Here is a 15,347-nt window from a genome sequence, read left to right as displayed (position 1 = left end):
GAGAGATGTTATCGCGAGACAGACTGATTAGTTTGCCGTCGGGTCATTTTCTTAAAGCATATCTATCAAAGGGCATTTAGGTAATTTTATAATATATTTTACCAACAAACTTAACTGTAGATAACTTATAATTTACATGTGAGTGTTATATAATTTATGAGGCAATAATTGGTGGTCAATAATTTGCCCAAATATAATGGGTGTCGTGTAATTTGCTCTAATTTTTTAGAATCCTCTCAATGATTCTTTAAGGGTGTGGATGTCATTTTGAAATATTGAAGGTAATGGATATAATTATATACAATTATTATACGGTATGTGTGTGTCATCTGTCAATTGAAAATGGTTTTAAACCCGTAATTTGTATTTTTGTGTGTTATTTTTCAGTAAAAAGGGTTTTGAATCTTTTGATCCGTCAGTCGATATTAATTTTGCGCTCTTTCACCGGGAAAAAAAAAATGGTCTTTTTTCTTTTTCTGGGTAAGTGAAAAATAGGCGGACAGATATGATATACTATAGTCCTGCTACACGTTTTGTTGAGTGAAGAGGAAACGACGAAGACCAATGGCGGCATAGACATCTTTGATCAGTTGGCTTAGATGGAAGACTGGCGAATGGTACTCTGTCTTCAGTTCTAGTTATCTCAGGAAACCTTTCGGGAATAGTTAAATCGATTCGTCTAGGGCTTTAGACATCAAATGAATTACTAAATAATACAATCATGACGTCTGGTAAGCTCGGGTTCTCAATTTTTTTGTTCAGAAGCCATTCTGCACTATTGAATTTCGAATCAGTAGTTACTGTTCTTGCTTTGGTTCTTAATCTTATAGCGGAGCTGGAAGAACAGCAGGAGAAACTCCGAAGAGTCGTTGATAATTGGCGATGCCGGAGTCACGACTTGTTGAACACCCTGCGTAACGATTCTTTTCAAATTTCACCTGCATTGGGTACATTTTGCTTGAATTCCGATCCAGTTCGTGTTCACGCACAGCCCTTAGAGCATTCAGATATCTTGACGCTGATCGGAACGGACAATGTCGTGGTCTCCAAGTTTGTAACCGTGCTGTCGTATGATTGTATCGAAATCTCCAGGCTTACTCAATATGTGCGTTCTCTAATTTAACCGCTGGTTCATTTTTTTTATTCGTTAACAAAATTTCAATCAAATCTTAGGTTGAAGAGGTTCTAGCTTAATTCATGTACAATGGTAACTATTTAGTCATAGCAGTTCTATTGCAAACTATTTTATAATGAAGCTGTTCTCTGTACTGGATTTTTGGTTTGCATGTCGGTGTGCAGTATATCAAGACTCTAATTGTGATAGAGTTCATATTCATAACTGCAACATGCCCATGCATGATGGCATATTGTTTTAATCTTCGGCGCTTTTGTTGTAGAAAGGGTTATACTTAAAGTACATGAGTGGAGAGAGGTAATTATATTCGAAATGGGATTCATAATTTTTATAGAATCCAAATTCCCTTTGGTTACCATTTATAGACTCTGTCCTGTTTAATAAGTTTTGCCTACTTTAACATAGACAAAATTGATGGAACTGTTCTCGCAGTAAATTGACCTCAGTACAATTTGAATGTTTGGAAAAAAACAAGTGAAATGAAAGTAAGAACTGAAAATCCAACACCAAAGCATACTACAAGTAATGTTTTGGAAGGCTACCCTAATAAATTGTTCCTCTGGTCAGCTTCTTCTGTCTTCATGGCAAATTGCATACTGCAGATCATAAAACAAGAATCGTGAACCATATTGACAAAGAAATGGTGAACTAGGTTCTTAAGGAAGAATAGTTTGAATGCATGAATAGAGTACCAACATTGTTTAAATAGTAATAGAAAAAAAAGGAGACAAATGAATGGTGCTTGTTAATTTTGACATTATTTGATATTAGCCATGCACAATGTGGCATCATCTTGCGTTCTTACTGTTGTCTCTAAATGTTCTTCAATTTTACACAGGCACTTTTGGATTTTTCAGATTTGTGATTTGTAACACTTATTGAACATTTCAATGGAAAGCTGCATGAATAGAGGACTTGATGACATGTTAAGAATGTCCGAGTGTTCTTTTGAGTGAAGCTGGTGCGGTGCAGCAACCATAAAAGGTTCAATGGTGTAGTCATAGATCGAGAGAAGATCAACTAGTAGCCTGTTAATAGGATCTTCAATGTATAGTTAGGTTTGAATGGGATTAGGCTTTCCCCAAGATAATTGGAAAATAGGGGTGAGATGTTTGGAGGGATCTATGAAGGTCTTCTTAATTTGGGTTTTCCCTAGAAGGAGATGGCTTGGGGTGTATGAGGCTAACTTATTGATTTGGACTCTCTTGGGTGGAGATGGTTGGGCATTGATTTGGAGATATTGCCAGGAGATGGAGGGATATCTTTAGACTTTAGCTAGATATTGGTTGGTTTGTCAAGAAATTTGGGAAGTGGGATTTTAGGTTTGGGTGGTTTTGATACTTAGGTGAAAAACGAGTGTCAATGGGATGGATCAAACTTACTGAGTGTAGGTTTCTTGGGCAGTAAATCCATTAGAGGCTTATGAATAAATATTTGAAGAAAGAATCTTCAAACTAGCTGTAGGAGAGGTTTGATTCAATTCTCCTGGCCTTCCCACTGTCAAGGAGCTGATTGAATACACATGGCAACCTTGAAGGAGACTAGACTACGTGAAACTAATTCTCATTATGGAGAACAGAGGCAGCTTCTTACAAAGCATTTTCATTAATCAAGTTCGTGTTCAATACTTGACCTTGTTACGACCTCTATGGAAGACTCTAATATAGACTCTTATACTAAAAGGGAATGGCTTAGCCAAATCCTTAGCCTATTAGGTAACTTGAACTGGCTTGGAAAGTTAAATAATAAAGGAGATAGTCTCATAACATTGATGTAATTAGACTGACATATTGTTTTCCTATTTTGAAACAATAATTTGAGGTCCATTAAATTGGCTAATCACAAAGTAAGCTCATGGGATCAAATGCCCGATATGTATATGACCTAATTCAATGCTTACTTCACTAAATAACCCCTAAACGACTTATCTACATTGTCCCATTTGTGTGGGACTCATGCTGTAGCTTGCCCAAGTAATGGAAATCACGTAGGATTAGGAAGCAAAAGAAACCATTTGACCCGTCAACTCCTCAAAATCTTTATTTCTAACCCAAAGAGGCGCAAAACTCTGTTCAGGTTGATTTCATACAGTCGTGGCTACCATATTGTTAATTTGGTAGCCTAAAATGGGGTTCTAGCAGAGATATGAATCAATGACTTGGTAAAGTAATTTCCTTTGGGGGTAGAGCCGTAGAGGTATGACTTTTCATGGGTACGACAAATGTCATACCATACTCTAACCATTATGAATGCTGGGAAGAACCAGTTTAACTCATCCTCTTCCAACCAAGTCCAGGATTTGGGTAATGAGCTTTAATAAATTAAAACAAGTTTTCTAATGATTTGAAATACTACAGGACAGAGCCACAGTGCCTATCCCTTAGGTAACTATGGGACAGAAAATAGATGATGTAGTAACCCACAAACCAGCCAGCCAATGGGGCTGAACTTGTGGCTATAATATCGTTGAGAATAAAAAGCTAGATAGTGAATAGTGAAGGTCGACAGAAAATAGAACTTTGTGGAAGAGGGAAAAATAATAAAACATGAATAACTCCTAGTTTATAGATCTTATCAACCTGCACTTATGGACAAGTTTAGCCCCAATAGAGAAAAACAACGTATAAAAAATTTGCTTGATCCAACGGCTGGACTCTTCGGAATCCTTGACCGAAATCTGAGATCACAAGTGGACGGTAATTGCGGATGTAAGAACTGAACTGAAAACTGGCAGATATGGAGCAAGTAATAGCTGAACTTAATCAAAGAGAATGAAAACATGGCGGCAGAAATGACCTCACAAAAGAGGAGTTTCAGATTACCTTGACAGTCAACCGAGCATAAGCCATGTAGCTTGCTGAAACTGAGGTAAATGTGGAGAAAAAGGAAAGGCAAGGAGGGATATGATCTGGCTTTCACCACCAAGACATGCAGGAGTCTTCAGTACCTTGGGTTTGCTGCTGAATTGCCACAGTACCATGGTTCTCATAGAGAGAGCTCAATGGAGGAATAGTCAGAACCACGGGCTAGGTCCTTTATTGAAGCCTGCATATGTGCGAGGTAATTTGGCAGAAAAATATCTCCTAAATCTGCTAATACAAGAGTAAAAGACTAGTTACTGAAAGAAAACTCAACATAAATACTACCTTATAAATGAAGTAACTATTTAGTGTCACAAGCTAGATCCATGTTGGTAACAATCTAACAGAAGCAGCCAGCAAGGATGCTTTTCCTCTCCACAAAAAATGACTTTTGGAGGCTTCACATTATATGCGATGTACAATCTAGAAGTCCACAAAAGAGTGCTAGCTGTGGGGCTAGTTAGAACCACTTTTAGGGCTGATTTTTTTCTCCTTGTATGCTGGTCCTGCGGGAACTCTACATCAATAGCCATATGGATGGAGCAAGAAACAGGATTTCATGGTTGATTTTCTCTTATGATTATGTTTTTTCAGCTTTGGAAAATTAAGTAAAACTACCTTTTTCTGGTGATTTCTGGATTTCGTTGTGGGATTTTTTTTCTCTGATTGCTGATCTGTAGGCTACCCTGGGAGAACTTGGTGTATTCTGAGAGCTTTATAGGATAAAATTTAGTGGAGTTCTAAAGTTAAGGTGGACAGAAAATAGAACTGTGTGGAAGAGGGAAAAATAATAACTCTCTAAAACATGAATAACTCCTAGTTTATAAATTTGATCAACCTGCACTTATGGACAAAAGTTTAGCCCCAGTAAAGAAAAACAACATATAAACAAGTTGCATGATCCAACGGCTGGACTCTTTGGAATCCTTGATCGAAATCTGAGATCACAAGTGGACAGTAATTACAGATGTAAGAACTGAAATGAGAACTGGCAGGCATGGAGCAAGTAATTGCTGAATTTAATCAAAGAGAATGAAAACTTGGTGGCAGAAATGACCTCACAAAAGAGTTTCAGATTACCTTGACAGTCAACCGAGCATAAATCATGTAGCTTGCTGAAACTGAGGCAAATGTGGAGAAAAAGGAAAGGCAAGGAGGGATATGATCTGGCTTTCACCACCAAGGCATGCAGGAGTCTTCAGTACCTTGGGTTTGCTGCTGAATTGCCACAGTACCATGTTTCTCATAGAGAGAGAGCTCAATGAAGGAATAGTCAAAACCGTGGGCTAGATCCTTTATTGAAGCCTGCATATGTGCGAGGTAATTAGCAGAAAAGTATCTCCTATATTTGCTAATACGAGAATAAAAGACAATTTACTGAAAGAAAACACAAAATAAATACTACCTTATAAACTAAGTGACTATTTAGTGTCAGAAGCTAGAACTATGACAGCAACAATCTAACAGAAGTAGCCAGCAAGGATGCTTCTCTTCTCCACAAAAAATGACTTATGGAGGCTCCACATTATCCCACATTCCCATGTACAATCTAAAAGTCCACAAAAGAGTGTTAATTGTGGGTCTTATTAGAAACACTTTTAGGGCTGATTTTTTTTTCTCCTTGTATGCTGGTCCTGCTGGAACTCTACCTCAATAGCCATATGGATGGAGCAAGAAATAGGATTTCATGGTTGATTTTCTCTTATGATTATGTTTTTTCAGTTTTGGAAAATTAAGTAAAACCACCTTTTTCTGGTGATTTCTAGATTTCGTTGTGGGATTTTTTTCTCTGATTGCTGATCTGTAGGTTACCATGGGAAAACTTGGTGTATTCTGAGAGCTTTATAGGATGAAATTTAGTGGAGTTCTAAAGTTAACATACGATCAGGAGCCAAGCCCCAGCACAGGGACTTAGGTTAAATGCTTACATTTTAGCTAGTCATCAATTGGAAGTTCACAAATTTCCTTTCTCTATATTTCTTGCATCTCTACAAAAGGGCCTAACCAACTACAAGACTTCTGCCATTTTGGGGTCTTGGGAGGGTCATAATTTATGCAGCCATTGTGGGGTTTTGGGAGGATCATAATGTATGCAGCCTTGCCCCTGCTTCACGGAGCAGCTTTTCCTGCCTCGAATCTGCAACAACTAGGTTGCAATTGAGCAACCTTGCTGTTGTGAATAGGACCTCCCTCTTTTTTGATAGTTTATTATTATCTAATTTAGGTTGGATGTCTTTGTGCCATATCTGATACATCAAACTTTTTGGGTGGAAGAAAAAAATTCATTATCAAAGGAAAAGAAGAAAGAGGGAGCCCCCAAAGAGTCAGAGGAGGATGAACAATACAACAAAACAATACAAAACTCCACCTGCACTAGAACTGAGTGTGGAAAACCCCAGGAGGCAAGGCTCTCGTAAATCTATCCATGAGATATTGATTGTTTCAAGGTCGAGTTTCAGCTTTGGATTATCATTGGTCATCTTGGATCAGAAATTAAAATTATGACATTTGTTTTCTTGATTGTAAGAAGTGATGTTCGGCTCAAATTTAAATATTGTGCAGTGTATGGCAGCAAAAGATGTATACAATATCTGATGCCATGAATGACTTGACCACTGATGATTAAATCCTGTAAATCTGACTGTTTTATCTGAGTCTAAAGCGGCTTGAAGAGAACATAGAAAAAGGGGAAAGAAGTTTATTCGTGTAACTACAGTCATAGTGTATCCTCCTAAATTTCTAAATGGAATGAAGAGCTCCACTTTATGCATTATAGAGATTGGGAATCATTTGTCCTTCATAGCGATATCACTTAAGGTCCTTTCTGCAGCGATCATAGGGCCCTTCAGGTTTGCTGTCTTTACAGTCAATATTTCTATTAAACATCCACTGGTGTAGAGTTACTCACCTTGGACTGCTGAGTTGTGCATTTACTCACTTGAACTGCTGAATTGTACATTTTCTTTAAATTCAATGATCAATTACCAGTTGCTTTGTTATTAGTCTTCATTTGAAAGTTATCTTCTCTTGCACTCACGAATTAAAATCTCGTAGGCCAGAAGAAATTTTTACAGGCAGATGTTCCTGTTTGGTCATGGGTCCAGTTCACAAGAAATACTGCTAGAAGGAGAGCCCCAGAAGGCTTTTGGTCAGTCACTGACACTGTTCATGGAACTATCAAAGACTGCATCTCGAATGAGTGAGGTTATGTGCAATTTGCTCCAACAACTAGATTCAATTTATGCCCTGAAGGACAAGAATGACATAGCTTGCAAATCTTTCAAGAAGGTCATACTGACAAGTGCATTTAGCTCCTTTGCTGATGGCCTGGCCATGTTTCTCGTTTTGGATGAAATTTTGGCACAGAATGGCCGTATCAAGAGTTATTTATCTCTTTTTGCACGGTACTTCTTATATACTTCCATTTTGAAGTTGAAAAATAATTATGTTTTTTTTCCCTCTTAAAATATTTCTATTTCATGTGTGACATCTTATTGGGTACATTCTACTTTAACAATTTTGCATGCTTAAAGTTTCTACCTAAGTTAAAATCCCACGGTGTCCAATGTTCAAAATAATCTTGCTTTTCGGGGGAAAACTTTCGAAAGTGTAAATTGTAAATTTTCTCCTTCAGGGAGGGATATTTTTACATGGTATGTATTTAAAGAATTCCATATTCACTCTTTCTCACAATAGTAGTTCATATCTCCACCTTCGATTTCAAAATACCAGGATAAAAAAAAATTTAAATATAACTTGTTCCCACCCATATTCTTTGTAGGATGTTGAGTAAGGTGAAATTGGACCCAAATGAGTTTGATATTGCTCTTGGGGATCTAGATTGTCTTGATCAAGTAATTATTCGATTGGAAAAGCTTTTTGATGCTGGATTCTTTCGGGTAAGAAATGCTTATTTAGATTTACAGTCAAAATATTATTTTTATTGTGGAGCTTAATGATTCTGCCACAACATATACACAAAGATAATGTAAATGCAGAAATTAAGAATTTGGAGAAACTGTATTACTTTTTTCAGCGTTTATTGCTGGAGGATCTGTCATGGGTTGACACCCTGCAGAAGGTCAGGCAAAACCGAAAACTTCTTGATGCGTGTAATGCTTTCATTCATGATGGATTGCAAGAAATCCTTTCACGACTTGGTAGGTAATTCAGTGCCCTAAAATAAATTGCTTTGGCCTTTCTCTTTCTTTGCTTTTCCTACGAATGCTAATCCTCTCAGACAGATACATGGAAGGAATCTCTTTTGGATCGGAGGAAAATACTGCATCATGTGGCTCTGTTTCTATTTGGAACTCATGCAGCTGGTATTCCCTTTTACATCTAGAGTCGTTGTCTGTTCTATTACGATGTCATGTTATTCTTCATGCATGCCAACCCAGTTTGGGATTACTAAGTTTAATTTGGCTGTCTTAAATCTTTTGTTTAATTCAAACCACCTCCCCCCCCCCCCCCCCCCCCCAAATTTTTTTTTTTTTTTTTTTGATATAGTTATTTATTTTCCACAAGTACAAACAGCACTGCTTTGCATGATATATCAGGTGAAATGCCAGAAAAAAAATTAGGAAAGGTCATTGGTGAGATGTTTAAATTGGTACCAGTAATATACAGTGAAGGTGGTCTTAGACTTGTGCTTTTGGACTTGTTGAGAAATCAGTTTCCTCCTTCAATGTGCTTATGGCCCACTTTCAAGGATGCTGTTAGGGATTTTGATGCAATGAAGAAGAATTATCTAGCACATCTAAATGAGATGCATTCTAGGTATGTGCCATTTATTCATGTTGCCTTCTTAATGAGAATTATCTACATCTTAGTCAACCTAGATTGCTATTTGCTTCATATTTCCACGTGTTGCTTTTGGAATTAACGTACCAATGAAAGAAGTACTGTGCTTAATTATTGTGCTATAGTACTTTAATTAGTAAAGTTCACTACTGTATAATCTTTACCTTCTATGCACATGTGTGTGTTTCTTATTTAGTATTCGAAGTCTGCTGCTGTGAGATCACAAAGAAAATGAATGCCTATTGTGCCACAGCTTTGATGCTAGGAATTTCAGAATGTGAAGAAAGGATGCACTAACTGTAACCTAAAAGTGCATGGATAGAAATTTGACAGCTAGCTTGTGTGGCACTGATGCACCCTTTTCCAACACAATGAAACAGCCTTGCACAACATCGTGTTTTCTCAATATGCATTACCTTATATTAGCTACTGCCTCTAATTTTCACCTTTTTGTTTGTGTATGTTAAGTTTTTAACAGAAGTATAGCCCCTAGTCTTTTCAGCTAGATAATTAATGGGTTGGAACACTGAAAGTCAAGATAGAAGGATCAGTCAAAAAATGCATACTATTTAAGGGGACCTTGATCTTATATCAATTTTGACATTCTAAGTTTTTTTTTTTTTTTTTGCTTGAGATGTGAGTTTAAACAAATTCCTCGTAAAAAATATTCCCAACACATTGTGGTGAGGACTTCCACCTCATCATCACAAAGTGGTCAGCTCTACTATATCGTGCACGCCTATCTTGTCATTACCATAGCACTCCGATGTCCAACAATTATAATACAACTATACAGTAACAAGGATATTAGGTGGTTCGGCGATGTTCCTACATTCATGGTGTAATGGTCTAATCAACCTCTGGTCCTCAGCTACAGCTTAATAACACCCTCCTTACTTCAACATTTGTAAACACAAGTGCGAGGACAATAATCCCAAGTGATGTATTTCAGCTACAATGACCACTCAGGAATACTGTCCCACTTCACCTTGATAATGCAACAAAAGCAAGGACTACAATCCCAAACACTAGACAAGCGCAGACTTGCTTAGTTTATATTGGAAGATCAATAGAATCAAATCCATAGGTAATCCCATTTCTCAGCACAAGGTGCTTCTGTTTTCAGTTTGGCTAGTATTCGGTGGTCTGGATAGCCTTGTGGTCTTGTAAAACCCGCTTTCCATCAAAGGAACTTTTCCTTTGTTGGTTTCTGTCAATAAAATTCCTACTACTGCTCCAAATAAAACCCTTGCAAATATGGTCTAGGTTTATCAGCATTTATCAAATACTAAAAGAATGAACACAGATTAAGTCAACCTGTGTAATCCCACTAAAGACTATCTCTCCCTCAATGTCCAGGAGCCAAACTGCATGTCCCACAATCATAAAAGATTCAAACCAGTATTCTTAAACGAAAAAATCCCTAAATTAGGGTTCTCGGATCAGAAACAGCTTTGAGTATTCCCACAATCAGCTGCATCTTCTGGAGGCAACTCACTACATTGCATACTCCATTTGCATGCCAATCAATGAAATCACCGTTGAAGTGCTGTCTCTGAAACTCATGCTCTATTTACATTTGTCTTCTGTTTTGTCTAACATGGATGCTCCTCTCATTTTTATGAGCACACAGCACTTTATGGATCATATAACAGAGTTATAATGAATGAGGTATCCCAGTGGGTGAAACCTTACGATCTAAGGGAATAACTGCAATTTAAAGGGTAATTCACGACAGAAACAGAATCTTTCACGTTTCACGTGCTTTTAGCTCGAATTTTGAAATTTTCTTTGAAATAGAAAATGCTCATAAATGCAATGAGCTATCAGAAGTTACATCTGTTTACTGGAAAATCTTCTAGTAGCTACTTAAACTTGTCCAGTTGCCCTCACACTCCCAATTTGTTCTAAATCATTCTAGTCACTAGTGAATTGCCGTAATTTATTCTTCCAAAGTCAGAATGACATGTATCCAGGTGCATTGGAACTTTGACTTGAAGCACCACAAGTTTGATGTAGAACACTCTTAAATATTCCAAGTTTTCTAAAATTGGCTCTGAACACACTACCACTGTCTAAACCTTTTAGACATGCACTTTTCTTAACAAGGCCTTCACTGCTACAAAACTGCTACGCAGTTGCCAACAATGACGACTCATGATCCATTTGCCCAACATTTCGACTCAGAACTTTGAAAAAAGAAAATTCTAAAGTATCCTTTTTTTCTTTCGTTTGTTTTTTTTTTGTGGTGGGGGGGGGGGGGGTGTGTGTTGCAGCAGTTGCCAATAATCTTCAAAGATCAATAAGCAGCAAATTCTGTGTTGACCAGCGCTTCTCTCCTTTTCTTCCTCTTTCTCAAAGGAATGATTATTATTTTATTTGTGAGTACAAAGGTGCTGAATGTAATGAAGTGACATATTTTATCCCCCACCCCCCCCCCCCCCCCAAAAAAAAAAACATCGTGTATACAAGTAAAAAGAGGAAAGAAGAAATCAGTTCTTTGGAGGGACATTGGCTGCCAAGTTGTCTCTACTTCAGAAAAATTATCATGGGCATGCATCTGCTGGTATTATTATACTGTATGAACTTTCAAATCCTCAATCCTGTTACTGTTGGAGAATCGGTTGTTTTTGTTCCTCCAGTATTCGTTAGGCTTTCAGCACACTGCAAAGGTTATCATTCCAACCAAAGCTGACCTCTCTATGCAGAGTAAACCTCTGGCCAAGTGATGAAGTATTACTTATCCTCAAATTATCCAATGGCATCCAGAAAAGTAACCTGAAACATCTTTGGAGTTGGAGAATGATATAAACAAATTGATGCAATTTTTTTGTACTGCCATGGCAACAGAATACATCTAATTGACTAATTACCAGTCAAGGTTGTCTATCCTAATCCCAGAAAAAGCCTCAATCCTTGAGGAACAGGCTTTAACACTTCTTGTTAAGTTGAAAAGGTGTCAACTGTAGAAATCAAGGAGTAGTACGAATGTTTGATGGAAATATTTCATTATCTGATTTGTTCCATCTCCAAATATTACCTCTGACACAGATTGATTTTCCTCCCAGAAGACTGCATCTTGTTATTCATGCTGGTGAGACATGGATAAAAACATGGCACTTGCTTGGGTGTCTTCTTGTAACTAATTGGTGGTAGTTGAACTTAAAAGGAAATGGAGATGCTTGAAGGATATGGTTAAAGTGAAACCTATCCTATCACAGCAAGTTATAACTACCTGTCAACTATTTTGTAAAGGTGATGTAAATAACTGGGTGCAAACTTGGTCATATGCGGATAAAAATTTTTGATCCCTATGATGATAATGTAGAAGTGGCTTGCTTGGAGGAAGTTGGTATCTAGTTCAATCAATTTAGTCTGGTTCTGTTCTGGACTGTTGCTGGGTTCACGCTTTCCTATTCAAAGCCATGTTTCTTTTCTCTGGATTAATTGAGCATGGTAATAGTGACTTGTTAATTCTTTGATTCCTTTTATCAATCTCTGAACTTTCTTTCTAATAGTAGGATAGATTTGATGTCTGGAGTCATCATTCCATAGGGTTTTGTTTTGTTTTCAATATGCAACCCTAGCTTTGAAGAGCCAGTCTAAATATTAAACATAGGTATTTCCTTCCGTTCCGTAGGATGGCACTACTACGACTTGGGGTTCTTCTCTAATGTTTCAAATTTTGTTTCCTCTTTGCTTTTGTCATTGTAAAGTAATATGTATATTTGGTACTAATTTATTTTGGTTATAAAAATTTCATTTGTCCCATGATTTGAAATTCTGAACTGCTTAGTTTATGACAAGTAAACTTAACTGTTTCCTCATAAACTGATCTATTCTCGTGTAGGGACTGGCAAAAAATGAAAGATGCGTTGGCTTATTGGGTTGTATCCTTCCAGTCAACCATTCATCCAGTGGTAATTGTTCTCTTTGGCAGATATGGTACTGCACTCTCACTGGATTGAATATTGATTTCTGTTATGGTGTACTTTTAGGAAGATCCATCAAGAGTTGAAGCTTGCCTGCAACTTCATTTTAAACAGATTATTCAGGTATGGTTATAGAAGTTGGCGTTTTTTCTTTACTGAGTATACTTGGCAAGACTGACTTTTTGTGTTGCAGTGGTAGTTTTGGAGATAAATCCTCCATGCAGGTCCTAGTTAGCATACCAGGAAATATTATTTAATTTTTATTAGCTAGCATGCACACATTTTCAGCGTTTTCCATTCATAGCTGCTGCGGGTTCTTTTTTTCTTCTTTTTTTTTTTTTTTTTTTTGGGGGGGGGGTTTGAGGTTTTAAGTTGCCAATCTTTGAGTTGAACATAAGAATATGTTTATGCTCGTCTTCCAAACACGTGCAGGGAATACTTGTTGCTAGTAGAATGCAAATGATAGTGATCTCAATGCTGGATTTACATACGCTGCTTCAGGTCCTGATGTTACACTTTCTGATCCAATTATTCTTTAACTTTAGTTGATTTTGTTTGCTTTTTATTACTTTTGGACTGCCTAAGCGTTTTAGCTATTGAATTGCTTTTACTAGTTTTAATTATCTGAAGAACCATTTTTTATGGAAATCCTTCTTAAATGAGTTCATTGTTAATGTTGATATGACTTATTTCACTGCCAATATCACTGTGAATCTGCCCAAACAAACTTTCAACAACTCAAACAGTAAGGTTAATGGCAATCTGTAATTTCTGCCACAGTCCAGCTCTTATAAATAATAAATAAAATAAAAAAGAGAAGAAAAAGGGAAGAGATGACGGAGAGAAAGTTGAGAAGGAACCGATCTAGTCACTTATAGTGGGAACAAGCAACCTACCAACCACCTTGAGGCTAGGTTCGTGTTCTTTATTACTTCCAACAAAAGAAAGGAAGTTACAACAGAACATGTCTTAATAACAAATAAAGACAACAGTTCACCTGAAAACAAACAAATAAAATCAACTTAACAGTTTCGACTTCACCCATTCAATAAAGGAAACGTAGTGTAAAACCCCTAGGGTATAATATTTAACGCTACCCCTCAAGCTGGAGCATCTATATCTTATTTGCCCAGTATGGAATAACCTCTAAGAAATTCAGGTCCATACAACCATAGTTCAAGAACTTGGGGATCTTGCTGAGATATCTCAGTTTTTTAAGAAACTGAGACGTTATGCTTATGCGAAATGCCTGGTTTTGTAAATCTCGGCCGAGATGTCGATCAAGTCGAGATCTTGGTCCTACTGAAATCTTGGTGAAACTGCATTATGAAAGTACCCTATCTTGATCAAGATTGAGTCATCTTGACTCTCTCACGCCTATGCTCTCCCTTCTTGCTGGATTGTGGTTTTTGCCAAAATTTTGGCCAGTCTTGGTTGGAACAGCTCCTAAACTGCATCAACAACTTGTTTAAAACATCTACAGTAAAGATATCAAGTATCTTAATTGTTCACTTTCGTTTTGAATATTATGGTTCCCAATTCAATTTAAAGGTTGCTTCATAGGTCTTACTTAATATTGACGACATTGCACAGCAACACAGAGTCGCAATGGATGCAAGAAGAAGACATAGGACAGTGTAACTACTGTGTTGGAGTCTTAGCTAGAGGTAGAATAAGGTTCAAGCAACACTTGACTTTGTAGTTTGTGCAGATACACCCAAGTGCCACCAAGTCCCTCCTGGGTGTATAGTAAGCTGTAGCTGAAAACTTATATTATTTGGATTTGGCTAGAGCTCAACAATGTAGAGGAGCTGGAGGACCTAGTGGAGCTGGTCGAGGTGGTGCTGGTGCTAGTGGAGTAAAGAGTTGGAAGGGCTGCTTAGTGCCTCATTGGTTTTTTGTTACTCTTGTATTCTCATCGTGTAACTTATAACTACAATGATCTTGTCATGTGAACATGCTTGCTGTAGTGTTTGAGTTTAAACCTTAACGTATCTATTTATATCAAGTCTTGGTTTTTTTTTTTTTTTTTTCTTTTGGGGGGGGGGGGGGGCTTAAATATCAAGTCTTGGTTGTGTACTTTATATTTTATGACTCTGCAACTTCACTTATTCAGTGCATAGGTTTCAAAGTTAGGGTCGATTTGCAACTCACGTCTATACTTGCTTTCTCATAAATCTAAGGTCACCACCCTGTTTAGATAATTTAAAGTAGGGTAAATACTAATTTCCTGCCCAAATTGAGCCTTGCAACCCACTGAGATGGGCTGCGAGTTGCTTGAGTTGGTCTAGAAAAAATGCACTATCTTGATGAGATCTTGGTTTTTTGGGCCGCTGAGATGGCCATCATGATCGAATTCTCAAACCATGCATACAACAGCTTGGACCTGAAAATAAGCAGTAAGTATTTAACCATTTTATACTGATGGATAAATAAAAATTTCAGAACATGCGGAACTTAAAATTGCAGTCACTAAAGATTTAATGCCTAAAGTCTCAAACCTTTTCACTCTTCTTCATGGATTACTTTCTGGTCAATGCCTGAGGGTTAACCAGAAATGGTTTCACGAGTGTCCTGTGTGAAAATCAATCATGAAACTGTGATTGATGATTGGTG

General features: G+C 37.3%; 1 protein-coding gene across 6 annotated transcripts in view; it reads left to right on the top strand.

Annotated features, from left to right (window-relative positions):
* The first annotated feature begins 467 nt into the window (after nucleotides 1–467).
* The window catches only part of LOC149013946 (uncharacterized), a 33,933-nt gene continuing 19,053 nt past the window's right edge, over nucleotides 468–15,347 (top strand). For 3 of the 6 annotated variants that reach the window (XR_016173964.1, XR_016173963.1, XM_089158750.1), the window contains exons 1-9: nucleotides 471–1,105; nucleotides 7,051–7,400; nucleotides 7,778–7,895; nucleotides 8,033–8,156; nucleotides 8,241–8,321; nucleotides 8,556–8,775; nucleotides 12,650–12,719; nucleotides 12,798–12,854; nucleotides 13,164–13,232. Coding sequence is in view for 4 of the 6 variants with exons in the window: in XM_089158750.1 (XP_089014876.1) it covers nucleotides 722–1,105; nucleotides 7,051–7,400; nucleotides 7,778–7,895; nucleotides 8,033–8,156; nucleotides 8,241–8,321; nucleotides 8,556–8,775; nucleotides 12,650–12,719; nucleotides 12,798–12,854; nucleotides 13,164–13,232 (1,473 nt within the window). In the remaining 2 variants the exon portion in view is untranslated. Of the gene's footprint in view, nucleotides 1,106–7,050; nucleotides 7,401–7,777; nucleotides 7,896–8,032; nucleotides 8,157–8,240; nucleotides 8,322–8,555; nucleotides 8,776–12,649; nucleotides 12,720–12,797; nucleotides 12,855–13,163; nucleotides 13,233–15,347 lie in introns of all 6 variants that reach the window. The other 3 variants (XM_089158751.1, XM_089158753.1, XM_089158752.1) reach the window with 3 other exon arrangements.

The sequence above is a fragment of the Hakea prostrata genome, chromosome 6 (assembly GCF_041222555.1).
Source record: "Hakea prostrata isolate BN-2017 chromosome 6, UWA_Hpros_2, whole genome shotgun sequence".
Lineage (NCBI taxonomy): Eukaryota > Viridiplantae > Streptophyta > Magnoliopsida > Proteales > Proteaceae > Hakea > Hakea prostrata.
This window is presented reverse-complemented; position numbering and strand designations above follow the sequence as displayed.